General features: G+C 40.5%; 1 protein-coding gene across 1 annotated transcript in view; it reads right to left on the bottom strand.

Moving 5' to 3' along the window:
* Window positions 1–5788: 5788 nt before the first annotated feature.
* The window catches only part of ABCC9 (ATP-binding cassette, sub-family C (CFTR/MRP), member 9), a 74354-nt gene continuing 55924 nt past the window's right edge, over window positions 5789–24218 (bottom strand). The window contains exons 29-39 of the mRNA XM_009697531.1: window positions 23026–23118; window positions 20184–20286; window positions 17690–17791; window positions 14754–14874; window positions 13630–13760; window positions 12989–13067; window positions 9902–10010; window positions 9562–9665; window positions 8711–8844; window positions 8281–8343; window positions 5789–6086 (exon numbers count right to left, since the gene is read on the bottom strand). Of these exons, the coding sequence (XP_009695833.1) occupies window positions 5949–6086; window positions 8281–8343; window positions 8711–8844; window positions 9562–9665; window positions 9902–10010; window positions 12989–13067; window positions 13630–13760; window positions 14754–14874; window positions 17690–17791; window positions 20184–20286; window positions 23026–23118 (1177 nt within the window). The 3' untranslated portion in view covers window positions 5789–5948. The remainder of the gene's footprint in view (window positions 6087–8280; window positions 8344–8710; window positions 8845–9561; window positions 9666–9901; window positions 10011–12988; window positions 13068–13629; window positions 13761–14753; window positions 14875–17689; window positions 17792–20183; window positions 20287–23025; window positions 23119–24218) is intronic.

The raw sequence follows: 24218 nt of genomic DNA, 5'->3' as shown, positions 1-24218 counted from the left end.
TAAAAATGAAATAAGGCATCTTGCGCGTGATGAATGTCAACTACACCAAATAGAAATGAATTTTATTTACTATATACATTTTTAAATGACTGCTTGTTTATAGTCTCTTCAGAATGAAGGTTATTATATTAGAGAAATAAACAGCTCCTGCCAGGAATGTCTGTTATGTTTGCATGGGTAGTGTCTAGCAGCAGACAGATACTATCAATAGTGAATTATTAATAACAAGTATGTAGTAAATAGATTCAGACTTTTCTAAAAATCTCTCTTCTCTTGAAGGATTACATTTGGAAGCTTCTCTGAACTCCATGGCTTCGTACAAGCCAATACTCTAAGCTGTCCTGCCAAAAGAGCATCAACATATTGCTGATTTGTAAGAGTCAGAGAGCTTCTGCCTCACAACAATTTTTTGATAATTTGAAAACCTGATAATCTTTCCCCACAATGCCACACAGAGGTCAGTTCTGGTGGAGAAAAACCAGAGCAGTAAGAAACCAATGTGGAAATGATTGGCATGTTTGCATGGCCATGAAGAATTTGATTTGCAGTTTTGTTTTCAACCTTTTTTCAGTACTCTCTTAGTTTTGCCTTTGAGAGGATTTATTTCCAAAGAAACCGAAGAGCTCTTCACATGCCGTCATGGAATTCATATCAGGGAATTTACATAACATATTTTGATTTTAAATTAGGCTTTCAAAAGGTTGTACTTGAGGATATAAAATAGTAAATATGTTCAATTCATTTTTGCTTTTAAACACATTTTATGGGAGAATCATTGCTCCAGAGCAATTTTAACAAGTAGCACTGTGGTTTCACTAGATATTTTAGAACTGATTTCTATTGGCAGTATCACATTGGGGAAGCTGGGCCATGGTGCTTGCAAGGGAAACATACTCCAACTTTTGCCACTAGATAATGGAAACACGATAATGAAAACATGGCCTTTGTCCACAGCTTTTTTATAAAGGTAGCTGCTTGCCTTAAATACATTATATCGCCATTTGTGATAAAATGCCTACATAGCTTGTGTAAAATGTATGTGTAATGTTTCCTTCAGCTTCTCATGACAAATTAGCAGAATGGTATGTGAATGTATTGGCATCTTTTCACAACAAAGCATGAAAGCCCATTACTTTAGGAAGCAAAAAAAAGCCACAATTAATTAAATCAAACAATTTATTGTATAAGAAGCTTGAAGATACCTACTTGATCACACTAAAAATTGATGTCACCTATATTTTAAGAAAACATAATTCAATACAATTACTTTTTGCTGACAGAGGTTTTACATATAATGAGATGCCAAATCCTTTGGGCCATGTTCACGTTGGTACTAACTGAATTCCGTGGAGGTGTATTAATTTATAGCAGAGGTGTTCTGCTAGTTTACACTAACCTAAAAGGGGCTCATCCAAGTGCTTGAGAAGCTTTTGATAATATATTCTTTCAGCTGAATGATAAAGTTGGGAAAAGCAGGCACGCTCTTGCAAATAAAGAGCTTTTCCAGGTCTGCAATGAAACTGGAACAAATAAACACTTGAAATACCTCTTTTGCATATCAATTTGCCTAACAAAGCAATGATCTCTCCCTGCAGGCTTTGCCTTGCTTATGCCCCTGGCTTATCAGAGCTATCCTAAACTCCTGTAAGGAAGTTTCCTGCCTTGCAGGAAATGCTGGTGGATCAGTTCCTCCTCTTTGGTTTATAAATGGCTAAAAATCCACTGATTGTCTCTCTCTCAGAGGCTCCCTGAGGCTATAAAGTTAGATCAAAAAGGCAGACATCTAGTCTAAGCTCCCTGCCTGGACTCCTGCTGACGTGGGTGAGAGACAGGCACCTCCCGTGAATCAACCCATTGACTGATGTGGATCTTTGCTTGGCATTGAAAAAAGCATACTTTTGTTCTTAGAAACTTTTCTTCTGAACAGAAAGGAAATGAATCTGGAATTGCTTGTACCATACACTTCTTTAGAATAAAAGATCGCATGTGTATTTTTGTGTATAAGCACAGACACATACAGACAACATACAGTATATCAAATAGAAAACTTATCTAGGTGGTTTTAAGAGGTCTTCATAACAAACCAAAGGAAGTACGAACAGTTAGTTGTAAGGGACTCCTTGAAATAACATGTAGTATTAATCTAAAACAAGTTTGAAGTTACAAAAAATCAGCAACAAACTCAGCTCAGAATTAGGAACCCTCACAGCCACTGACTTGATTTATTTCCTTTGAAAAATATAAATCAGCTTTCCTATTGGTAACTGTACTGTTTGAAATGTCAAGTCCAAATAATTGTCATGCTCCCAAAATCCCTGAAGTGTAAATAACAATTAGCAGAACACAAATGGTTCAGGAAAAGCTATTCTTAATGAGATTCTCATCATCTTTCAAGCTTCGATTGCCTGGAAAACATCATCAAAATAATTCACCTTAGATGAATCCCAGCATCCAGTCTGCTGATGTAGATCCCCAGCAAAGTGGATGGATGGAGAGATCTGTTTTAAGCACTGGATCTTGAGGAGGGAAAAGCTTCCCCTTGCTACTTGTCAACAGGGTTGCTTTATGGCAGAGGCTTGTGGACCGGCTTCAAGAACTACTTAAAACCCTTACAGTGTGTTTCCTAGAACAATTAAGTTTTGGCTCAGTAATAAAACAAAGATTGTATGGGATATTTCCAGTTTAGAAGATGCAGTAATGAGCAGCTAGCTGTTACGAGTTTGATGAAGGGCCACGTACGGGAAGGGAGCGGTCTCATCTGTGCCCGCCATTAGGCCTGGCTCAAGGAGTGGGAAAGATAACCCACTGCTTGCAAGTCAAAGGTTGAGAAACACTGTTGTGGCTCCACAAGCAGTTGCACAAGCAGTTTCAGTACTTGAAGGGGACCTGCAGGAAAGATGGGGAGGGACTTTATCAGGCAGTGTAGTGATAGGACGAGGGGTAACATTTTTAAACTGAAAGAAGGTAGATTTAGATTGAGTATTAGGAAGAAATTCTTCACTGTGAGGGTGGTGGTGAGGCACTGGAACAGGTTGCCCAGAGAAGTTACGGATGTCCTGTCAATGGAACTGTTCAAGGCCAGGCTGGATGGGGCTTTGAGCAATCTGGTCTAGCAGAAGGTGTCCCTTCCCATGGCAGGGGGTTGGAACTGGATGGTCTTTAAGGTTCCTTCCAACCAAACCATTCTATGATTCTGTGATTGGCAACAAGGGATCTCACGCCTTCTATTTTGCTGCTTCTGTCACAGAAACACTTAACAGAAAAAGAAATGCAGAAGAGATGAGAAACATAATTTAGGATCTCTCACAGAAATTATTTTCCTCCATCCATAGTTAAAAGAAATGTACACATGGTAGTGTTTGCATTCAAAGCTCCTTTGTAAAAGGAAGAACTTAATAGTTCTAGGGCATAATATCACAATAATGAAAGCTTGCTTAATTTAATGCTTGGAAAAAAAACGCCAACAACCCCAAAACATGATGACACTAGAGTAAGCGTCCCCTTGAAGAGGAGGGGTGTTTTATGATAGAAAGCTAGAGAAAGCCAGGGGAAAAGGAGAGTGAGTGCAGAGCTGTGTCAGAGAGGAAATGGAGCAGAGGGTACGCAGCTACATCAGGAAGGAGTGGGAGGCGACAGGCGGAATAAGGAGCATTCAGAGATACAAGCAGGAGCCTCAAAGAGGGTATGATATAAGGAGATGATGAAGAAAAAAAAGCAAGTAGGGTGCGACAAGAGAATAAGGGCAGAAGAGGCAGTGTGACAAGAGTCTAAGAAGCAAAATCTCCAGGCTGATGGTCCCTTTACCGTGTATGCACCATGGCCTAAGGAAACTGCTCCTAACGGGGATGCATTTAACATCTTTACATGAAATGAAAAGAAATTTGTGTCAAATACTTCATCCCTTCTGCACCCTTCTTAGTAATAACACAGCTGCGCAACTGTTGGGAACACCCTCTGTTAGAGGGGAACACCCTCCTCCATTAGAGGGAAACACAAAAACCCAAAGTTCAGCCTAAGCCCTTGGTGAGTATATAACATCATATGCACAGTGGCTATAATGTGAGGAGATATGGTATGTTTATAGCAGTTGGTTTATGCTTGCTATCTCTCTTGAGATTTGTGTATATCGGATAGGATTAATTGCTTCAGGAACTGAATTGTGCTTTTAAACCTGCTAGGCAGCTGTGGGATATGCTACAACAACGATCAAACACTTGGATCATGGGTAACGTAAAACTAGGGCCAATATTCCTGTTCACCTCCATCAAAATGAATGAAGCATGCTGGTAGGTTTTTCTTATCCCATAATAAATTTTATTTTCTACATGTTTAAACAGCAGTGTTAAGTTCTATAGCTCTGGAGAGATGGATGAGCAAAGAAGGTGCTTTTTCTACCTGTAATGGTTCTGGGACAAATTAAGAGGTACTTTCCTTGAGAGGAAAGAGGTACTAATTATTGGCCCTTCTTAAGTACTATAAGATACCTGACACAATGCCAGGCCCACAGCAGCTATCTGATGTAGCGTGAACTGGGATCTCACTGAACTAGTTGGCACCACTTAAAATAAATCAGGATTGCACCTTCATCAAAGATACAACGATAAACAAAGTTATTTGTACTTCATCTTCATACTGACTGAGTCTGACAGCAATCAATCCAATTAGCTTTTCACTGAAGACAATGAAATTAAATCAAGAATTATTTTTGTCTTTTGGCTCTGAAATCTGTAACAACATGCACTTCCGCTGTAAACATCTGCTTTATTTTTTTATTTTCTTTGTATGACAAAGGTCAACACAGGGAATTAATCCAGAAAAGAGCAAAAACTTTTCACAGCAGTAGACAGGGAAATCACAGAAGTACTTCCCCTCATAAAATGTTCAAGACTGAGGTTTTTTTGTCAAAGCTGTATGATGTAAATATGTATCTAAATTCACCCAAATTCTTGAAGATATAGTAATAATTTGAAAATCATACCTTCTGGGATTAGATGTGATTTAGAGATATGTCAGAAATATGTAAAGCAAAAGAAAGGTTGTCCCAGAATAAAAAATAACGTGAAGGACTAAAGACATACAAAACAATTAGTGGTTGGCTAATTACATGGCATCTTAAATAGAATATTTTAGTGGACATGTTTAAAAGATTGGCTAAAATCAAGTTTATAAATTCTGATTAATTTTCATACAAAGTCTTAAGATACTGTACAAAATTCCTCTATAAACCTATCAAAGCATGCATAATTATAGGAGGATTGGCACCTTTGATTGAAAAAAGTCTGCAGAACAAATACAGGTTTAGGAACTGACTGTAGGGATATACCATCATTGCACTGAAAAATAGTACTGTGACAACTATAGTGTGCTAACTAAAGTGAAAGACAGGAAGAATTTCATTATTTCTGATGAAATTCCTTTCCCTCATTCACTGCTTCTCCACTACAACTTGAAAAGCAAAGTTTATGCCTTTGGAATGCAACAGATTGCCCCAAATGTTATAGATTTGGATTTTTATTTTTTTTTTTTTTAATATTCCCCCTGTGGGGACAGAATGCTTCTGGGGATGTCTTGTTTCCTTGACACACTGCACAATTTGAGTGCTGGTTCCAGCATAACATATGCAGTTTATAAAAGCAGTGCATTCTTTTGCTGTCTATAAAAAAAAATAAAGTCATTAAAAAGGAAAATGCCAAATTCCCAGGAAATAAAAACTTCTGCCTCGGTGTCTGCGTGTGTGTATGTGTGTGAAGCTTGATAGCTTTTGAATGAGGTGACATTTTTATTGCTTTGAGGCATACATGTATTGCAATAGGCTTTATTATTTCAGAAGATGGAAGTGTGAAGAAAGAAGCTCTAAAAAAAAAGATAAAAGTGATATTACATTGAATAGAAAATATTTGCATTTCATTTGTTTAAAAATAAGCTATTAAAATGCATCATGCGATTCTTCACATGTCAGCCCTGACAAATGAAGCAAAGATGCCGTCTTCTTGAGAAAGTAGGTTCTCAGGCGTATCATATTCTAAAATGTTGCCTCGCTTCATGACGATGACCAGGTCTGCAGTTAGGATGGTGTGAACCCGATGCTGTCGTAAAGAAAAGCACACAGATGTTTCCGTGATGGTAATTCTCACTGCAGTTCACTAATGGGACTAATGCAAGGCCTACCAAGTTAGTGAAAGGCTATCCTTGTTTTCAGTGGTATTTAGAGTAGGTCTTTGTACTGTATCTTTAATCTGAAGAGACCTCCAATTACTTTGCAGCCTCTGCCACCAAGCTTGAAAATACTTATGCATGCACTTCACTTTTGGTCCGCTAATTGTCATTATGGACAGCACAGCTGTTGGAATAAATCCTACGGCATCACCGAAATACATCTTCCCCTTTAGGAAATACGGGTGAGAAACATCCTGGGTATGCCCGCGTTGCCAGGTGCCTTAGTGTCCTGCTCTGCTCCTTGGACTCTGTACCCTGACTGTCTATTCTGCATGTATCTTAGGGCACTCCTGGGCTGCCTCCTTCTGTAAATTAATTAATTCCCTCTGAGATTAAATTTGAGTATGCTACAGGCAATAGTTTAGCCCCTTAGGCAACAGGAATGAAACAGGCTGAGTTTGATTTCAATGCCATATGAATACAGCCAGTCAGGTATAGACAGGATGAACTCTAAAAGTGTGATATTTCACTATATAGGCTGAAGGTCAGGGGTTACTTTATGGGGTGGATTCCTTTGACATGATAGATTCAACGTTAGCTGCATGTCTAAGCTTTAGTTAAATATGATTAGCATAAATATGAAATTAAACAGACCCAAGAACCACACAATAAACACCTTCTTGCACTGTCGTCTCAGAAGCTGTGTAGTAGAACGGAAGCAGAGTGAAAGGAAACTAAAGAGGTAAAAATAACTACCAAAGAGCCAGAAGTCTCGTGAACAGTGTGGACTGAGAGAGTCTACTTGTGAGTCTTCACCAAAGTGGTGAACAGGCCGTCCTCTTTGAGGAGTAAGTTTGAGGCAGTGTCACATTCAACTAGAAAGCCCTCAGAAAGGACTAGGACAATACTGGCATCCAAGATGTGAGATACGCGATGCTGGAAAAAAGAAAAGAAAAACAGGTGGGTGAAGGAAGGATCAGCCATGAATGAAGAGAGGAAAGAAATGAAGCCAGCTCTATGAGGAAAGCTAAATATTAACGTGTGTTATTTTGCCTGAGACACCAACTTTGGAAAGGCAAAGCAAAAGAAAAGTGAGATTCCAGTCAGAAGAACAATACTGAAAATTTGAACAGCATGTAACTGAAGGAGAATATGCTTACTGGTAGCATCTTCAGCATTTACACATCCAAGAACCTTAGAGCCTATTGTAAATGAGCTAGGTTAAGTGGTTTGCCTGACACAAACTAGTCACTGACAGACTTGAAACCAGAGTCCAGGAGCCATAACTCTAATCTCTAACCACAGGACTGTATTCCAGACAAAGCAAATGAAACAGCTGCTGAAAGACATATTTGTCTTGCGGATAAAACATCTGTTTGTTGAGTAAGCCTGCCGTCACAAGGTGGAACTATTCTTAATGGTATCCACTGTATGTGTGTACATGCATATGCATGCATATGTATGCACATACATGTGCATGCCTGCACAGATATAGGGAACTTTGGGGCACCAGAAATGGCAGGAAAACAGGAAAAAATACTATAAACACTTAATTGAACAGATATTAAACTTTGAGCAATTCCCATTGATTCCGATTTTTTAAAACTTTTATCATAAACTCAACTTTTTATTCTGAAGGAGAGAAAAGATAAGCCAACTTGAGAAACCACACCAAAAAGATTTTGAAATCTCATCTCCTTTTATAAATTTGTGCCATGACTGTAGACACTACACATGCATAGACTTCAGAGGCAAAATTCAAATTTAGATTTTGATGCAACTTTCAATAATGGTTTAACCCATGGGTTCGGTTTCAATTTTTTAGTGAGAATGACTTCAAATTTTCCTGGAGACAATGTAGATGCTGAAGTTCCCTGTAAAGTCCTTCTTCAGATCTAAGTGTTTTAGTTTGGCCCACTTGATAGCAAGATAGCATTCAATGCAGAATTTCAGGTTGACAGTATGTGTCTTGACTTGTTTTACTATCTGGAAATATTCTGACCTTCTGTTTCAGTTTTGTTTTGTGATGTTTTTAGTTTTACATAGTGATGCTTAACTGGTGAAAGGCAAGATTAACTGCCTGAGGAATGACAAAAGAGAGCATTTGCTGGCATCAATACTTACCGCTATTGTTACAACTGTGCGGTCTGCAAAGGCAGTCATCACAACCTTCTGCAAAATGTTTTCCTATCAAACGAAAAGGCTTACTTCAGTTAATTCGTCCTTTTACATTTTAATTCATGTGTCTTCAAGCACGTAAGAGAGGGGAATCATATTCCATACTATCTCTGATCCGCACACCAGATTCTCAGTCATGAAATGCCACACCTGTGAAAGCAGGGATTCTTGAAAACATTTAATTTTGTCTTTTTTCCCCTCACCATAGGCATCAATCCCCAAAACACATCAACAGCAATGGTTGAAATCAAACACAAGAGAAAAGCAAAAAGGCTATCAGTTTTTTCTGCTAAAGAGATCCCACGGCTGACATTTAGGGAAGATGCCTCTTCTCCTAGTAGATCCGTGCATCAATGGTGCTAATTGCAATACTCACTGTGGCCATGTCAATAGATGCTGTGGCTTCATCCATGATGAGAATGCTACTCTTGCGGACAAAGGCTCGGGCCAGACAGAAGAGTTGCCTTTGCCCTACACTGAAGTTCTCTCCTCCTTCTGTGACCGTTGCATCTGTAATAAAATGCATCTGTAATTAAATGTCGCACCACTGAAATGCTGTATGTTCATACAGTCAGGACCCAGTGATTTTGAGTGGGCACCATGAAAGCTCTGCTTGTGCATTGTTCGAGGGTCAAGCAAAATCCCTGTAAAAGTCAAGAAGCATAATCTTCATGAACGTTGGAAGGGAGTGATATCAAGAAAAGTGAGCACAGCTTCTTGGGAAAGGAGCAATATATCATTAAGAAAATAGTTGGCACAAATAGTTAGCAAATCTGGTAGGCTGCAGGATAATACCTCAGTAATATGAAATATGCTTAATATGGAAGGGAATATGTGAGTTTCCTTCATGAACCAGATCTAAAGTGATAAGGAAAATGCTCTGTCAGTGTTCTAGACAAGAGCTACAGCTCTGCTGGCAGAGCCAGATTTTGCTGCAGGAGTGGAGGTAAAACTGCTCTTATTTAACTCTTTGCTGACTAGTCATGCCACTATGATGCTGAGGTGCTGCAGGATTTTTCTGCAATGAGTGGAAAACCAGACTACTCTTCAGCTTTTTAATAAGAATATTCTCTCTAGCATAGAGACAGAATATTCATTAGATGCCTGTCAACTCCTACATGGTGGTTCAGAGTGTAAGATCCCATGTATGTGTTTATATACGTGCATGCTCATGCATGTATAATTTCATTACTGCTCTATGTTCCCAGGGACTTGGTTCAGACATACCAAGGCCTCCTGGCAGTGACTTGACCATGTGCTTCAACTGAGCAATCTCCAGAGCTTCCCAGAGTCTGTCATCAGTGCACTTGCATTCTGGATCCAAATTAAAGCTGCAAAGAAAAGCATAACAGGAGTTTCGTTACTGCAATTACAGTTCATCCAGGTCTTCTGCAAAGGCACACTTTGCCATTGTGTATGTCACTTGACTTCCCTTGGACGGACTATGTAGATATATTGGACTGCGCTAGGAAGGTTCCTTCCCTTTTCCATCCCCTCCTGTTCCACAGCGCCCATCACAACCATGCCATACCATGCTGCTTGTCACCTCCTGATGGCATACACCTACCGGATGGAGCCGCTGAACAATATTGGATCCTGGAGAATAATGGAGAGTCGGGAACGAAGAGTATGAAGAGGCAATTTGCTGATGTCTATTCCGTCAATCACTATCCTCCCTGTTTAAAACAGTATTCAGAAGAAATGTGACGGAATTGGACAAAGCATGTGATCTGCAGGTAGCAGACAGAAAGATAAAACAGCTAGTTTGGGCTGGACTCCAGATGATGAGGCAGTGTGCCTCTGCGATCTCTCAAAAGTGTCATAAAAACCTGGGGAAGGTGAATGTATGCAGCAATGCAAGCCAGAGGGAATCCAGCTTATTAGTGACACTGTTGCCTTGCTCCCTTTTTTTCCACCCCCCCACTCCCGTAAAGGAAATACGTGGCTTCCATGCTATGTGATTAATGACAGCACCAGAAGGATAAATTATTATGGGTCAACCTGAGCTTTACAGCCAAACAGAGGGAGAATAAGAGCAACTTATGTAATTGCCACGTCCTGTGCCCTTCTCTGTTCCTGTTGACTTTAACAGTTGCAGAAGATACTTAATTTGAGATTGTGTACAATTTCTTTTGCATAATATATGTATGTATCTGCAATCCATACATCAGGAGCCAAAACTGTCCTTTGAACTCTAGAAGGAATGGGGTAGCATTAACTTTTTAACAAGAGGCAGATCAGAAAAACAAAAAGGATGTCCTACTCCAAGGCATTTTAATACCATTCATGCTGGTTCCTACAGCTCAGTTTCATTTGAGTATTTGGTTGTGAATTAGCCACATACTGTTCTGCTAGCATAAGGTTACTGGAAGCAGTCACATTAATCACTCCTTAACCTAGTAGTTCATTCCCTGACAAGAAGTTGCTGCAACAGCTGGGATACTTGGTAAAGTAAGAGGATTTTTCCTTTTCTAGTCAGTACTTCAGGTCAATGAGCATATGGATCTCATCCGAAAATCTGATTTATGATATGCTGGGTGTGGCAACTGCTGATACTCAGGCAAGGGAGATGGGGGAAGCAAACAAGAGAAACTGGTTAGCTGCTCTGGGAGTTGAAGAGGTTAAGAAGGGCAGAAGGAATCTCTTCCCTTGAATCCTCAAACAAAAGCCAGCTACTACTGACCCCACTGACTTTCCCTGGACACAGAAACTTCCTTTGGGTTACGGGGGAGGGATGGGCCAGGGCAAACTGAATGAGGATATGGTAAGGGGTATTTTCATCAGGCTTACTTCTGCAGTTTCCCTGTGGATTACTTCATTGGGCAGCTGCAGTCCTCCCTGGGAAGTACCTAACATTAAGTTCATCTCTCCCAACAGTGAGAACCTAGCCGTGAACTGGCAAATACATGGATATTCAAAGCACTGCATGTATGCCTCTTCTGTCATTCCCAATTGTCATGATACCACATTTTGTAGGTTACTCTGTGTGGCCCTATTCCAATGAAAGATGTAATCCCCACCTAGCTGGACTACCAATAATCTTATGCCTTTATTAGATGGTCAGAGGAACCAAGATTTCATCTGTAGGGTGCAAAGTCCAATTTTTTTCAGACTTTCAGAAAGTCTGAATCAGGTCACAAGACTTCAGCATGAGACATTGGTGGTTGCATAAACTTAAGCAATTCCTTTTCTTCACAAATGAGGACATAAGAGAGGGTTAGCAGAAGATGAGGTAGACTAATGAGAGAAAAATTAATATGGCATGCCTTAGGAACAGGGGAATGCATTTTTGATAGAAGCCAGGGTGCTCAAGGAAAAGAAAAGAACAGATGAGGAGACCTAAGGGAAAAAAGTAAATTAGAGAGGAGTTGGGAAACCAGGAAAGTAACGAGGGGCAGCCAAGCAAGACAGAAGAGAAATGAGAGGTAGTTTGAACAGAGGGCAAGAAAAGGGAAACACTAAAGAGCAAAGAAAGAAGTGAGAGTAGGGGAATAAAATGGAACACATACAAATTTAAAGAAAAAAACGAGACATAAGGAACCAAGATGGACAACATGAATGAAATCTTGGCTCTAGTAAGTTACTTGAAATCTTGTTATGTAACTTTTATTAGAGCCAGGACTCCACCCAGAAGTGGACCAGCATAGAGGCCAAATACAGGTCTAGATGAGAGAAAGAGGGATGTGCACAAAGGATAAACAGAGCTTGACTAGAAAAGACTTAGGCATTCCCATTGGAAAAATCAGGGATATAGAAGGAACAGACAAAGAAAAGATACAGAAAGATGATTAAAGTAGAAGGAAACTTAAAGTTGGCCATAAACTTTATTATTATGTTTGCACTATTTATATATCCAGGAACCCCAGTCATGAATCAGAAACCTATTACCATAGATACATATAGGCACATAACCACAACAAAAGCAAGTATTAGCTGCACCAGATTTACTTATCCTCCCACATCCTACTGGGGTTTCCCTAGCAAACCTTCCATGCACAATGGCTAAATTAGAAACATGTAAATCTTTGAAACAAAAAGATGTCTTTCAAGTAGGTTTCTATATTCCTGCAACAGTACACATGTATATGTATTATAAATGCTAGGGTGCATGTTGCTGCATACGAGTTCATGCTAATTAGCTGGGAGAGTGAAATGCTGCAGGAGTGAAAACATAGCAAAATGTTTCCAAAACCTTCAGTCAGTTTCTGCTGTAGTTGTGGAAAACCACAATAAAATAAAAAATAAATCTCAAGGGAATGGACTTGTTGAGCTGTAGTTTCTATTCTGCTAATATTTTGACAGTTATAATAAGTTAATGCAGTTATTCTTTAGGGAGAAATTTAGAGGCTCCAGAGAGTTGCATATTTTTTCCTCCTATCTCAAAAATGGCATATTGTTTTGTCAGAGCATACACAAAAAAAATTTAAAAAGTTAGAAGTATAATCTCTGCGTAACATTTCCTGGAAGAGCCAAGTGCTACTCACAATGGGACACTTTGTACTTTGAAGGATCAGGCATAACAAGCCCCATTCTAATCAAGTATCCTCTGAGCCAGAGAGCTAGGATATAAACTATCAAAAAGTCTCCTCACTTCTTCCAAAGAGATAAGGAGGGAGCAGGCCAGGAGTTACAACATGCTCCAGTGAAAACTAACCATCAAATATGTCCACCATTCTGAAGAACGCCAAAGACAGGGATGACTTGCCGCTGCCAGTACGACCACAGATCCCAACCTGCAAAAGAAAGTAAGATGTTCCTTACTTATACAGGGAAGCTGTAAATCAGACTTACAGTCCTTTAGGGAAGTCTGGACTGGATTGCCCTACTGGTGAGTAAAAAGGTCCTTCTCAATGGCCGGTAGCAGACATCAGGAAAAAAACCAAAACGGCATGGCAAACACACTCCTTTTTTCTGCCTCTCAGCATTGTGAGGACTTGTCCCAGGAACATTTTTGAAGCTTCAGCATTTTGACCTGGACTCCAATGACACTATATGCTGAAATGTGAGATATTCTTGCATTTTCACTCAGTTCCAGTCTGATGTTCATCTAATCTCATCTGGCCACCTAAGCTTACTCTATGCAAGGGAGACAGACTTGGAAGGAAGTGGGACTCTTAGAAGGAAAACTGATCCCAGCCAAGAATAAGATGTCATCAGTGTTTCTGATGACCACCAATGTATACAGCTGTCACTGCAAGTTGTTATTCTTGCTCTTCTCCCACCTTAGAAAAGTAAACACAATAAAGAAGGATCTGCTTCAGAATTAGGACAATAGGCAATTGCTTGACACGGTACCTTTTGTCCTGGTTTGATATACGCCTTAACGTGCTTAAGAACCGGCTTCAGGTTGTTTTCATATCGAACGCACAAATTTTCAATCTTGATTTCCCCCTCCTGGGGCCAGTCTTTGGGGACTTGAGAGGGATCTGAAATAGTTACAGAAAAACAAGTCAAACGAATGCTATCAGAGGGTCATCCTTTATGACATTCCCCTTTCCCCCTCTCTCCTGCCTGAGCACCTTCCTGAAGCCATTTGAGAAATGGGGTCCCAGTTCCCTGCCAAGAGGGAGCTTGGAACTGCCTGGTGGGCACATTAGCACTTGGCTGGCAGACCTTGACACATAAGAAGAGAGGGCAGATGCTAAAGTGACTCTTGGCAACGAAATGGGAAGAAGCCAAACAAGCAGAGAAGAATGTAGTGTCAGCGCAGTGTTAACATGTTCTTCGGTCAGTAACCGGCACAGGAAGGGCAGTGTAAGGAAGGATGTTGTTACTGCCATACAACATGAGCTGTTGACATTATCACAGCTCGTATTTCATCCTGATTTGCAAATACACAGGCAGGTTTTGTCTCCAGACTAAGGGGCTTGGTTTTCCAGGGAAGCGTGCTGACCTGCGGGCCTTTTTGGTCTTATACTTCAAGCCCTTCTAAAATACCAATCAAAGCCAATTTAAAATATGTGGAGTATGAACACCAATGTGCAGTTCAATTAAGAGTTGCTGGGGTCTGATTGCCAACATGACCCTGTCCTGAAGTTCCCATTTGCTGCAAAGATCAGAGAGTTCAAAGCATGTGACTGATGGTGCCTTTCTAATTTTTATCCATATTTTTGTTTTCTAAATAGCTATGTGGATCTTTTGTTCATTCCATCTATAACTGTGCCCTGATATTTTCTGATTGTACTACAGGGCCATGCTCTATCTCCCTGGCATTTGGTAGGGTTTTTTTTGTATGTTGACTAGCATGGCCTACGTATCTCAGAGCTGCTCTTTGCTCTCCTTGTCACTCAGATTAGTGGGAGTTTCTACACATCAGTGAGAACAGATTTTGGCTAAAGAGGCATATACATTTTGCATGACCAAATCTACTGTGCTTTCACATCACCACATTAAAACCCCAAAAGATTAGAGTGCAATACCCAAGCAGCCATCATAGTTCTCCGACTCCATGTTCAGGAAGCTGTGTACTTTTTTTACTGCACCCATCTGCACCTCCAGATCAGCCAGATTCCTCACCACCCAGTTCAAGTAGTTGGTTATCTGCATCACAATATGAAAACAAGGACAGGGTTCAACCTTCTGTCTGTTCGTCTACCTACTTGCGAATAAAGGTTGGATAAATTTGTAAAAGTCTTTGGCCTGACTCAGCCCAGTGGATCTCTTATTGACAGTACAACAGTTCAAGACTCACTGCAACAGCATCAAATACATCATAAGCCAGTCGTACTCCAAAGCAAACAACCCTAACAGAGTAATTTAGTGCTCAGTATTCTCATGTTTTTTGAAGGAGAACTATGGAAAGGTTGTACCTACAGTCTGAAGATGTGATTGATTAAAGGAATCTCTTGTTCTCAGCATCTAGTAATCAGTACTGAAAGGCATCTTCTTTAAACACACAAACACAGAAAAAAAAATCAAAATTGGAAGCGCTGTTTGGAAATTGTACATTTTCTAATCTTTCAAAGACTGCAATTAAGGATTAATAGTTTACTATTTGCAAATATATTGAAAAGATTTGATGGGCATTTCATTTCTGTTTCTGTCTGTGCATATTTAGATAATTCATTTCTCTCTGTGGAAAATGTGAGGGTTTTTAGCAGAGAAATATATGAGAAAAAATGTATTATCAGCTCAGTGGTATTTCCTTCTTGCTTTTTATTCCCATTTGTAATGAAAAGGATTTGATCAACAGTAAAGGTATCACTTGTAGTAGATAACAGTTGATAATTAGTTGTCTAACAATAGCCAGTAGCTTAGACAAACTGATCTCTAGTCAGGAGTGATTATTTAAGGCTGAAAATTGTAAAACAATTTCCTAAATATTTCCTAAATGTTCCTAAGTCTGTATTTAGGTGCTCATATAAAAAATAAAAACTGATCTTACTAGGAACAGTTGATTGCCAAGCACCTTTAAAAACTGAGATACTTTACATGCCTGAATAAAGGTTTAGAAACTTAACACAGTGAAAACATCCTATACACAAACATATTCAAAGAAAGGTTTTGCCATTTATTTGTAGGAGGTTGCTGAATCTGCCAAATAAGAACTTTGTTATGAATAAATCACCCAGCCCCACTTCTTTTCCAGTAACCTAATACCGATACAATAGGCATACAATAAATAATTTTCACTGGGATTCAGCAATAACATTTATTGTCGATTTAGAGGATTTAGTTGCTTGCTTTACCCTTAAGACAGAGTTACTCGAGGGGGTATTATTTTCTTTGTTGTTCAGAAACCCACTCATTCAGTATCCAGCTTTTGAGTCGGGAAGTTACGGAAACGGGTACATTTGCAGATAAGCAAAACACTCTGTAGAACTGCTGCTTGCAGAGTAGCAGGCTGCAATCATAGATCTGGCAGGTTTGATAACAGAGCCTGGCATCCCAAAGGCTCTACCCATTATTTCAACCTTCATCGCAGTTGTGCAAGGGAGTTGGCAGCGTTTATACAAGGGGAGAGAATAAGCTTATGGATGTCTACTGTAAACACAATGCTGGTACAAACAGTTTGCGGTCATCCAGGTCCAAACATCAGCCCCCTCTTAGCTCAAAGAGAAATTATACAAAAACCTGTGTCAGGGGACTGTATTCAAAATTTCAGCAGTGTTATTTTGGGGCAGGAGAGAGACAGGTAATCACTTGGTGACTACAGCATTTTTTCCTCTGCTATGCCAGACTTCAGCACATGGCTAATTTACACTAATGATCTGTTTGCAAACACAGACTAAATACGAAGAAGTCAAAGATGATGCAGACATCCTGGCGCTTCCAGATCTCTGCTAATGAAGCAGGATTACCAGGAATGTTTTCAGAGTGAAGTTGAAGCACTGGGACTGATTCTCAGTTGCTGGCAGATTCTCACACTGCTGCTGCAGCGGCACAAAGGGGATCTAAGGCCACTCTAAGGCAGCTGCTGAGAACTTTCTGTTGTAATCGTGGGCTCACCAGCATTTATGTGCAAAGCCAAGTCTCTGGGTTAGACCCATACCCATATCCGTCCCTCATACCAGTGCTGTAAAGCAGCCAGATTTTTGCCATGCCAGCCATGATTTCAAACATTCCTCCTGCCACTATCCTCATCCTGCTTTTGTCCCCACTCTTGTGGTTAATTCAGTGATATTTCTACTCTCTATGGTGATCATACTCACTCCGTGCTCATGATGCACTCTCAGCCTCTCTTATAGCCTAGTATACTAAAATACTATTCCTTCTCCAGGACTCAGCTCAAATAGCTCAGTGCAGCGATAGTGTAAAAATGAAATGGCTAGCGTGTCACCAAAATCTCATCATTTCTAACTTCATCTCCTCTGCTTTCCTACTGCTACTTGTCATGATGAACGACGCCTACCAGCCCCAAAGATCCCAATCCCCAAATCCATTCAGAATTACATGGACAATATTGGACACCTGAGTAGTTTCCCTCCAAAGGCAGAACTGGTATTTCTGGTTCTTCAGCAATCATTTTATTTGCTCTTTGGTTAAAGATTACTCAGGTTATGACAGTCTGTGGAATAGTATTTTCTGGCAGGTTTTGTCATGTACAGGTGGAACCAACACTGTGTTGTGCAAAACAGAGTGCACAGCAGGTCCTCTTACACATTTTTAATTTTCCTGCTCTGCTTGGGAGCACGCAGGGCCTGGGAATGGTTGTGTTTTTTTAATTGGCTCATAAAACCTGAAGCAAGTCCAAGTTGCCCTGAACTCTCTCAACTTTGGCTCGAATCCATTATTTGCAAGATTGGTTTTTTCAAGATTAAGAAAGCTGGAAGATAACCGTGTACATGTATTTTAAAAAATATTATAAAATTCATATGTTGGTCTGAAAGTTCTTACGCTTTGCCTTGGTACATACCGTCAGAGCATACAGGAGACCGAGGCCCACAAACCCCGAGTTAGGCCCTTCGGTGATGGAAGTGACAGCCGCAGTCAGAACTATACAAGCACCGAGGTAATCCTGGAATAAGAGAGAGGGGGAGAGAAAGATTCTAGGCAACATTAAAATGCAGCAACAAGAAAATTTCTTCAGTTGCAGAGCAGGCTCACTTTACTGAGGATTATTTCTATAATGACAACTAGTCCTTAATTCTGGTTTGTTTTTCCTGGAAAAGGTCAGGGGTTGTGGTGCCCAACCTGAAACACTCTAAAGGAACTTGCTGAACACAAGTGAAACAGGCCAGTATTTTCTGCAAATCCATTTGGGCTAGGGTATCTTGTTGTGGCCACCCCAAAAAGAGCAGGTATCAGAAAATCTAATGAGCACATAAAAAAAAAAAAAAAAAGGCATACAATGACACCCCTAATTCCTACCACTAAACCAAATCAATTCTACTCTCTGCACTCCCCTTCAGGTCTTCTCAAACACAGGTTTGCTGCCCCCAAAAAGAGAAATATCAGTGACTTCACAAAGTCCATGAAGAATTTTGGTAGAATTTATACAGGTCACGCCCGTGGTTTATTGGCATAAGTGGGCAGACTGACATACAGTGTCTACATCATGCAATGGGACACTGCAGATGGTGAAGGCATCCCTAAGCCTGCCATACACTCACAGCCTGCAGTGAAACACCGTGTGCCTGCTGGCAGTGTGGGCTCTGAAAGCAGCATAGCTGTGTAGTTGTGGTGCTGCAAATTGGCTACTAAGCCTTGCTCCTGCCACAGCACTTTAAGTTTCAGAGTGATTCTGTGGTAGATACCTGAGGGATCTCAGCTCTGTTGTTGCATGGTGATGACTTGCTTTACAGAAATTGCTGTGTAGGCTGTATTAGAAAGACCTGATTTCTCACAAGCTTTGCAGGAGCTTGAACCCATCTTCTTGATCTGTACCTCAGTTTTGAAGTGAATGCCACATGATCTCATGTAGTTGTCAAGGTGCCTGATTCATGAGACTGCTGGTATTCCCACTCTCCCATTGCTCCCTCAATTATATTTATTTTGGATTACAGCATTTTCCATCCATTTTTTTCCTCCTGTCTGATAATATCCTGCCAGGAATCTTTCCTTCTGAGATTTGAAATGAGGGCTGCCTAGTTCATCTGTCTGTAAAAAGCGTTGATGAGCAGATGACAGACTCAAACTTAACATCTACAGGGAAGCAGAAGCTCAATGGTCTCAAGTCTCCATCAGCAGTTGGGACAGGACTTCACAGTTGCTATTAAAACCTACAAACTTTTGAGTGATCTTAGTACCACTGTGCCATTAGGGAGAGCTAAATGAACTATTCCTTGGCAAGACCACATGATTTCTAATGCTATGATGAAGCGATGCATATTCTTGGATCAAATTAATTCCACATATAAGCAAGTCTAATGTCTGTAAGACATTAACAGGCATTGCCATAGCTTATTCCAGGATTGGCTGGTGCTCTGTTATTTATGTGTCTTTGATTTGGAAGCAAGTTCAGCTTGATCTTGGATGCTGTAGGAAGCTGAAAGCTTCATGCACAAGGGAAAGCTTTGCCATCATAAGAAACGGAGCACAACTGTGTTGCTTCACCAGCATACCAGTAAATGAAGGTGAGGATACAGCCTTTGATGTAAGGATTAATCATGCCTGTTACTATTCGTGTCTAGCAGAAGGAGGTCACTGATCTGTTTATTGACTGCTCTTTCAGTGTCAGTTGAATAAGGAAATCACAGTGACTTTGTTTGCCTCTTCTTGCCTTGCAGATCAGGAAAGTTCCTCATGTGCTGTCCCTGGAGAGCCTCCATAAAAGCCAAGAGCCTGTCTCACTGGCAGTGGCTGCGTTGTGCCCTACTGTCATTTGTTTTTCAGTTGGGAGTCTAGTTCTGCCATCTTTCATGATATTGAACAGTAAAATCAGAAACAGTATGGCCTCACAGCTGCAGTAAGGGCACTGCAAAGAAGGGGTTTAAATTACAGCTATGGGATTAAACCTGTTGCTGGAGAGATACCTCAGGACCCAAAAGCTCAGTGGTGCCTAAAACAGCCCTGGCAGGATGATGGCACAGTTCACAAAACTACTAAAAAGCCATGCTCTGCTTTGAAAGTAGTTCCTGCGTTTGAAAGTAGTTCCTGCTGCGGCAGGTCTGCAGATGCTGTGCAGTAGTAGAGAAAGCCTTATTTCAAGTTATGTAAACGTTTGTTCATGCACTCTCTTCAGATGCTAGACATCACAACAGCAAAAGATGAGGGAGATTTGTATTTTCTTACTCCTGGCCAAGAAAAAACCCTATGGGTTTAACATAAACAATCCCGATCTATTTTAAGGAACAGTGTGTATAATCTCATCGCGAGATTAATTCTCATTATTATCTTCTCTGTATCAGGCAAAGTCTCTGTTTGCTTCCAAGGTTTCAAAACCATGGCTGGGACGAAACTGAACGTACCGTCCTGACCTCCAGCCATCTGTTGGCAGCCGATAGAAACAAGTAGGCAATGTTGTTCGTGTCCGTTAGTTCCAGCATGCGTTGTTTAAATCTGGCTTCATGCCTGCCAAAAGCAAAGTTGTTATATTACAACACATTATACACTCATACACAAAAGGATGAAGTATTAAACTCTTCTCTCCCTCCTCTCTCCCCAACCCAAAACTTTCTGCCCTTCTGCTTTTGCCAAACTTTGGGCTAAAAGCTCTTCCCTAGGGACCCGTACCTGTTGCCAGGGTTCTCCTTAACCAGGCAGAGCTACACATACAATGGGGAGGAATTTGTTCGACAAGCAATTATATTGGACTAGATTTTGGATCACAGCCTGTCCCCTCAAAGAGACTGCAATGCCAGGGTGCCAGGGACATGTTTTACTTCCCAGAGCACATCACACTTATGGCTGTGGACTGTGGCTGCTGCTGCCCTCTGATCCTCTCACGGATCAGTGCTGCCATGAACCCTCGCTTCTTCCTCACAAGCCACTAGCAAGACCAGAGGGCTCACCTGCCAGCTGAACATCTGACTTCAGCAGTTACCTGGCCAGCTGCAGGAGTCTTCAACAGCAGTGACACCTCTAAGGTTTCAACTAATGCAGACTGTCAGTTGATCGTAGATCAATACCTTTCAACTACTCAGCTCAGCTGTTTTCTCAGCCAGTCATGAATTGCCTGACCACTCAGAAAACTACAATAGATCATTTCTGAATTACAAAAATGAGTGGTGTTACCTCCACTGTCACTTGTTTCTCTCTCTCCCATGTCATGCCCGTCACGTTTAAAAACCAGTGCAAGGATGTCAGAGCACCTAAGAGCAGAGGGACACTTCGGGAGGGGAGGGGGAAATCTCTGGTGGTGTAAGTCTATTAAATTCATGGCACCTTGCAGTACTTTAGATATGACCTGCAGTCAGATGGAAACCATTTTGTTGTTTCATATTCTACTGTCTGTTAAATACCCTCACTTGAATAAAGTAGTTGAACTTCATTCAGCAGCTTATCGTCTGTTTTATCATGGCAAGCTCTTCCATATTAAAGTTTCAGGGCCCTGCTGTGAAGCACCTGTAACCCCTGTTCTGCCAGAAACGTCTGTCTTTTTTTTTTTTTTTTTTGGCCTTTTACCACTGATACTTTATTTCCCTCTGCACAGCTTGTAAACATGGCAAGCAACCTCCCCAAAACAACAACTGGTAATAGTAATGACGTGGTGAGCAGCAAAGATGCACTGACTATTCTGCTTGTCTGCCTTTCTGGCAGCAAAACTCCTGTTTTCCTAATGGAAAATCTGACATTCCTCATGTGTGTCTTTTCATCCATGTCCAGCTCATCTTCTGGGCAGTTTTAGACTTTTATCCTGTCAGATGACAAACAGCAAAGGTCACTGAAATTGCTTTCTGATCCAACTGTACTACTTTGTGGTAAGTTATGTGAGAAGCTGCTCTATTTTATCCTGGAACATACTGAACTCAAAACTGCAGAGAATGACTAACAGGACTATTAGTAAATATGAGCTTGCTGACAAAAAACACTGGAGACATCAGGTTTGGTTGACAGTGGAGCACAGACAGGGAAATGAAATGGCTTTGATTAGCACCGGAGATCCTGGAAAACTCAAGTGATGGTTACGATGCCTAGTCCTTCACTAGGGTTGCCTTTTGCTCTCTGCCATCCAAGCCCACATTGCCTTTTTGTAAGGTAAAGAAGAGCTGAACCACTCCCAAGAAGTGCTAAACTCCTTCGTCTTTCTCAGGAGATAACGTGATGAAAGGCCACTCTGAACCTCTCAAGAAGCACTCAGCATACATCAGCATCAGGCCTTAATTACCACTTACTGTTTCAATACATCAGTCTGGTTGATAAAGCTTGTTAAAATATTTCTTGTTGACCACTGGCTCACATCTCTTCAACACAGCAACATTTTTGCTTGTACCAGCACAGCTTTTGCCGCAGCACTCTGTACTAATAGCGTAGGTCCTAAAGGTAGCTTGAAGTGATGAAACAGTCTTAAGATGATCAAATAGGTGTGTAAATAGCATTGCAGTGAGATCTGCACTGGTTCAGAATTCTACATTGTACAGAATGAGTGCAAATTTCTCTTACTGGGGAGCAACATCAAGGCAGCGCTTTGAGAGAGCCATGCTAGCTATAATGTAGTGAATATATGAGGAGAATTTGGCCTATATTTCATGTAGTAAGTAGAGGAAAAAAAATAAATGAAAAGTTGTAAAAATTCTCTGAATCTTCTGGAATTTATTTTTTTAGTTTTGATTACAAGGCTATGTTTTACAATATTAAGATCAAGTTCTGTTCTGCCGTAGTTTTCTTGGCAAGTGTCTCAAGTTGCATACTGACTTTCAGTTGGGGAGTGCTACAATGATGTTTTCCTGCCTGAGGAGTGGGTTAAACACGGAAATGCTTCAGGGGCACTTGGATAGCACAGCTTGTAGGATATAGCAGGGGGGTCTGAAGGAGTGGTGGCTGTGCCTGCCTGGCAAAGGAGAGCTCCCTGCTGTCCAGGTAAGGCATGGTTAAACTAGACACCTTAAAAGTTTAAATATCATATCCTAAAAAAGTCATCATCTTTAATTCAGTGGAAAACCCATACAGATAAATTAGTGTGTTACTGAAAACATGAACAAGTGTTTAGAGGCATGGCAAAACATCACGAAAACAAAATCTCTTCCCTTTTTTGAGATGGCTTAATTAAAGTCCACCAAATCCAACAATTTGCTCTCAGGCATGCTCCAGGCAAGCTGCACGGGTCAGACCAAAACTCAAGTCTCCTCTCCAATCATTTATTTTACTGACCTGAATGCTCTAATGGTGGTAAGGCCTTCGGCTGTCTCAGAGAAGTGACACAGTAAAGGTAGCTGGGTGCTGTCATCAAGTTCCTGGAGGTCCCTGGGAGGACAAAAACCAACAGATAGCCACTACAATGTAAACATCTCTCTCTCTCTCTACAAATTTTACTGCATACCAGACAAGAGCAGACATTTTATGTACTGCACATATTCTTTTCAGGATCCCAGAAAACAGTATTTCTATAGTATAGAAAGACACTGACATGGGAATATCACGTTTCTCTTTAGCCATAGGAGCCTTTGAATCACCTCCCAGCCACTTCCACAGTCTAGCTTTTGGCCACAGATAAGCTTCTCTTTGTCCCACAGTGATAATGACATTATCATGTCTCTCCTGGACAAAAACCTGCTGTCCATTTTAGCCAGATCCTAATAACCTTTTATTCTCAAACATTCTAATTTATTAATATAATTAATATAATTAACTTAAATTCAAAACAGTTGATTTTAAACTTGATAGCATGTTATTTGTGGCTCTTACATCACACATAAAATAGAGTTTGTGTATCTGCAAGTTTATCTATTTCATTGCAACTGTACCAGCTGGCCTGACAAAAAGGGTGCCTCTTCAGATAAACCTTGCCTCATTTTGGGTATCTGTACGTACCACAACATGCTGAACCTAAAATATAACAGACTATAGCAGACCTTCTATTTGTAGTGTTAACATTACCACGTTGGTTGAAATAGAGACAGCAGTGACAGAGAAATAATATGAATGAGAAACTTCCTCATTTATTCAGCAATGGTATTTTCAAGACCTGCATGGAGCAATGATATGTAAGTCTAAATAGTTCCTGTCTCCTGAAACAGGAACATTTTCCAAACCACAGAGACAAATACATCTTTCTGTAACACTTTGCCATTGGCATAGCAGCCAGTTATATAAACAGAACTGAGGCCAGATCATTAGATATTTAAACTCTAATAAAATCCTACTATGCTTGCACACTGTATTAGATAGGCCAGGAGAAGTAACTGCTCCATGATGCTGAATGTTACAGTATACAGAACTGAATTTGCTGCTTATGTTTTGATGATAAATATGCTCTCTTTCAAATTTATGGTGGAAAATACACAGAAGTTTTTGAGAGATGTAATGGAAAATACAACAAAGAGTCAAAGTGCTGCAAGAAATAC

This window comes from Cariama cristata, unplaced genomic scaffold, assembly GCF_000690535.1.
Source record: "Cariama cristata isolate BGI_N322 unplaced genomic scaffold, ASM69053v1 scaffold27953, whole genome shotgun sequence".
NCBI lineage: Eukaryota > Metazoa > Chordata > Aves > Cariamiformes > Cariamidae > Cariama > Cariama cristata.
Note: the sequence above shows the minus strand (reverse complement) of the source record. Positions and strands in the feature narration are given on the sequence as shown.